Genomic DNA, 4,703 nt, shown 5'->3' with positions numbered 1-4,703 from the left:
CCTCAGCCGGGCCGAGCCCCCGCTGGCAGCCGGCCGGGCCGGGCCGGGCCGCACCTGTCGCCGCCAGCCCCGGGGAGCCGCCGGGGAGGGTTATCGACCTCCGGTGGCAGCAACGGGGGCGTAGAGCCTTTTCCACGGAGGAGAGATTTTCAGCTTTTCCTGAGCTAGTTCTAATCGTATGCCATCACCACAGTTGTAATAAAGAAATGCCCTTTGCAGGGGTTGTGCGGGCTGCCGCTGACGGGCACTCACCGTTCGTGAAACGCGCCCAGTCGCACCTCTCAGATGTGCGTTTCTCTGAGACGGCTGACCTCCACCTCCTCTCGGTCTCTGCGCATCAGAAATACTGATCGGTAGCTTTCGGACAACCCCCACATCTCCAGATAACCCAAATTTGTCTATTTTGTAGTGAGCAGCAAAGAAAAAGAAATCTCAAGCCATGCCCCCCCCACAAAACAGAATTGGAGACTACTCATCACATGCACAGGTTTGTCACACGTTCCCTTTTCTCCAACAACCTTTAACTTCATTATTTATCCTCTATAGCACTGAATATTTTCAGAAGAGAAGCTAACAACCTCACCTGCAGTTTGGGAGTTAGGGAATTTGTTCCCTCTCCTTATACTCATTAATGAGATGTAAGACAATATAATGAAAATAAAATGAAAGAAATGTAAGAAAATATAATTAAAATTTCCTTTTATTTCACTTAAGAAACAGCATATGTTGTTTTATTTTGTACCATCTCTTTTGGGAGTTAGATCTCTTCATAAAGTATAAGCATGGAATTCAACATTCATTGCACAAGAACTCCCTGTAGGAAAAAAAACAGGAATTCAACATTCATTGCACAAGAACTCACTGTAGGAAAAAAACAGGAGCTAGAACAACTGATTTCATGAAACTCTTGCTTTTATTGAATACAATGTTGCAGGTAAATAAATACATAATATCGGTGCCAACGCATTTCTCCACCCAGTACAGCTCGTGAATATTTGTTGTTAAAATTTCTGCAAGAGGCTGATCCTTTTCTCTGTTAGAAGCAGACACCTCTACTGGAATACATTTAGTATTATTATGATTGTATTTCTTTACATGATTAAATAAATTTAAAAAATAATAATAATGCTAAAGTCACTTCTGAAATACCTTATCCAAGAACAGCTTGCTTTGTGGTTCCAACTATTAAGGAAAGACCACAAATGGGAACATAACTAAATTACCAGCTGTTCCGTCAGCAAAGCAAACATCACTCTGTTGTTGCTCTGTGCAACGCCAGAGGACTGCTACTGTAAAGTGGCTGAAGGTAGAGCTCCCTCATCCATCCTCACATTAATCTTCTTTTCACATAAAAGGGCATTTCAGAAAGCCTGGCCTATTAATCCTTCCTTAAAATGCTAAACAAATCCTGTACGGGGGGGAAAAAAGCAAGCTGCAACAGTGTCAATCGAGCAAACAGTTCTCATTTTAATGAAAGCTGTGCTGTGTGTGCAGGCACAGCGCATTCTGGAGGGAGAAATAAATAAGTTCTTCCTGCAGCCATGTTGGGCATGGGGATTCACTTGGTATCAAGTTCAATCCTCAATATTTGGGCACACTATTAATCTATTTACATACCACCAGTTGTCCCCTAACATTTTAACAAAATTAGCCTTTGACACTGAGCCATTTGCATATTATTTACCAAATAAATTTTTACTGGTTTTTTTCTGCTTACCAAAATACCCTCTCTGACTACAGAGTGTTTCAGGAAAATATATGCGTTATATGTTCTGTGGTTTTATCTCCTATCTCTCACTCCCAGAAGCAGCTTTCTAAGAGTACAATTTCATCTATAGCTTGACAGCTTTCTAACCAAAGAAGCAGCAGCAAACACTGACTATATTTAACATTCACAACTGAGCAATCTCACGGATCCCTGAGACAGGTTTCTACCAGTTCATATGAAGGGCTTTGAAATAGCTAGAGGCTAGCAGCTCTTTCCAGACAGGAATGATACCAGAAGGTACGGGCTCAGTTTTACTCATAGATCCATTCATGAGCACAGCTTCTGTAATCGACCACTTCTTCAGGAGTAAACCATAAATTGATCTCTGTCTCAGCACTTTCTACAGAATCACTTCCGTGAATGATGTTCCTAGGAAAAGAAAAGGTGCATATAATGGTAATATAATCCTCAAACTCAAAGCAAAGCAAGCTTCAGTTTTTGAAGTGGTCTCCGTCATGGAGAGAAGTTGTAAGTAACCATAAAGTAGTAATAGGCACGGAGTATGCAGTCCCAGCTTTGCTCATCCTTTTTTGTCAACGGGGAAGACCACAACTGGACTTCCATCTTTGGGCAGTAACATTACATGGGCACAGGAAACAGCTGCTCCATCCATAAGACAGAGAAGGATGGAGCACAGTTCCTGCATATATCATGACATATATCATGACATACTACTGGACATTTAGCATGTTTAGATGATATCAATAATTTCATAATATACCTTCCAACTTGAACGCAGAGGTCACCACGAATAGTGCCAGGCTTTGAATCAAATGGATTAGTTTCCCCCAGCATCACTCTTCCAGTCTTAATCACGTTAAGACCTTCCCACACCTTAAAAAAAAAAAAAAAGGTCCATTGAGATTGTTAAATCTTAGCAGTACATGAAGCAGCAAGAATTAATCATACCTTCCAGAATTACACAATGCTGTCCATCATGGCACAAATCACCATCCAAATACTCCTAATAGCAAGACATATTTTATCTCCAATTTTTCTGTCGTATTCTTGAAGTATCTGCCGAAGTTCTCCCCTTCAGCACAACACCTCTCCTCACCAAGGATGGGAAGAGGGTTATTTCAAACTTCAATATGGTGAACAGCCTTCCAAAGCTGTCTGCTCACTGAAGATCTAGACCTGCAGCTCAACTATTTTACAAATATACTGTCAAGGAAAAAAAGAGGAAATCCCTTCTCATGAAGTTAGACTGAAAAATATTTTTGAAGTTGCTATAGCTTAGGAGTAAAGTAAAAATATTTCTACCATCATTTTTCAGCATACTTAATACACGGCATTTCCCAGTGGTTTTGTTGTGCAGGTCTACTGTTTCTCAAGGTCCCAGCTTTGGTTCCCCGTTACCCCTGCCCTCTTCATCAACTCAAAGGAGAGAAAGAATATGAAAAAAAGATGAAAGAAAAAGGAGTTAATAGTACAGCTTTCTAATTACAGTATTTGAATCTAGGTTTTAAAGTCCCTTTAAAAGTAAACTAGAATTCAATAGGTAACACAATCTTATTGCAGGTAAGACAATTAAACAGTTTATTTTTCTTAGCTGAGCTTCATTTTTAAGAGCTCACCATAGCTACAATAGGTCCAGAGTGCATATACTGCACCAGACCATCGTAGAACGGCCGGTCTTTTAGGTCAATGTAGTGTTCTCTCAGGAGATCTTCAGAGGCCTGCATTAAAAAACAGACAAACAAAAAAGCTTACAGTAAGAACTTAAGAGCATACTGAAATCACACAGATTAACCACAGAGCACTATTAATCCTAAAACTTGCACGCACTCGAAAATTCACCATTTCTAGCCTCTTCCTAGAAGTACTTTCAGTCAATAAGAATTTTAACTGTTTGCTTTAACCTCAGCTGAACACAGACAATACAGACAGCTTATGTGACCTGGTATTTGCTGAAAATATTCGGAGGTATTTATTAGGTAAAGGATGCACCTAAAAGAATTTTCTCTTCAGACTAAGGACATCAGGTTACTAAAATTAGCGTGCTTAGTGTGTCTAAAGCATTTAGCCAGAGCTGGGAATTGGATTTTTTCCAAAATATTCAGACTCCTCAAAATTTCAGGTTTAATTGTTCTGAAGACGCCATTTGTCATTACAGCATGCTACTCTATTTTAAGGCTGCAGCTTCTAAGGAAAAGGAGACATACCAATTAAGGAAAGCTTACGTGTATTAATTTCATGGCCACCAGTTTGAATCCTTTCTGTTCAAACCGCTTGATGATTTCTCCCACCAGTCCCCGCTGGACCCCATCAGGCTTGATGGCGATGAACGTCCGCTCAGCGATAGAAGCCATCGTCCTAATGAGGAGGGGAATAAAAGTCATTATTCCAGGATCAGCAGGCAAGTGCAATCACAGCCCTCGATCGCGTGTAAAGTCAGCTATTATAATAATTAAATCGGCCTCATCTGAAGGTCATTAACTCATGGTCTGCACTGATTTAATAAATCAATCACTGCACACGGGGTTTTCACAAGTGTTAGAAAAGTACGTTTAAACACTAACAGCGCGGCCAATTATAGAAACAGGCAATTAGCAAATATTAACATGAGAAAAAGCTCTGAATGGAACAGAAGGTGCAGACTCTCCCAGACACACCTCCCAGTGCAGCATGGCAGGCTGCCGCCCACAATTTAGGGCGAAATAGGCTGAATAAATCCCTGTGCATCATTTTCACCCACAAACCAACACCGCCTCGGAGCAGCACTCTGCTGCCCGTGTGCGTGTGCCCGAACAGCTGGATGTGCCCAAACAGCTGTATGATGTGCCGGAACAGCTGGATGTGCCCGCAGGTAACGCACCGGTGCTCGCAGCCCCGCACGGGAAGGGGGATGTGTCACCGGGCGGGACGCGGCCGTCGGGGCCGTGCCGGTGCTGCAGACCAGCGCCGAGACGGGTCCGGGTTTAGCCGCGGCCCG

The 4,703-nt window shown here is 42.2% G+C and overlaps 1 protein-coding gene across 2 annotated transcripts in view; it reads right to left on the bottom strand.

Annotated features, from left to right (window-relative positions):
* Positions 1 to 4,083, bottom strand: part of LOC104281722 (nucleoside diphosphate kinase) — a 6,801-nt gene extending 2,718 nt beyond the window's left edge. The window contains exons 1-4 of one of the 2 annotated variants that reach the window (XM_009879769.1): positions 3,952 to 4,080; positions 3,346 to 3,447; positions 2,490 to 2,602; positions 2,020 to 2,137 (exon numbers count right to left, since the gene is read on the bottom strand). In XM_009879769.1, the coding sequence (XP_009878071.1) occupies positions 2,020 to 2,137; positions 2,490 to 2,602; positions 3,346 to 3,447; positions 3,952 to 4,080 (462 nt within the window). Of the gene's footprint in view, positions 1 to 2,019; positions 2,138 to 2,489; positions 2,603 to 3,345; positions 3,448 to 3,951 lie in introns of those variants that run through there. The other variant, XM_009879776.1, reaches the window with a different exon arrangement.
* Between the last annotated feature and the right edge of the window lie 620 nt (positions 4,084 to 4,703).

The sequence above is a fragment of the Charadrius vociferus genome, unplaced genomic scaffold (assembly GCF_000708025.1).
Source record: "Charadrius vociferus isolate BGI_N301 unplaced genomic scaffold, ASM70802v2 scaffold260, whole genome shotgun sequence".
NCBI lineage: Eukaryota > Metazoa > Chordata > Aves > Charadriiformes > Charadriidae > Charadrius > Charadrius vociferus.
The sequence above is the reverse complement of the archived record's forward strand: the minus strand, read 5'-3'. Positions and strand labels throughout refer to the sequence as shown.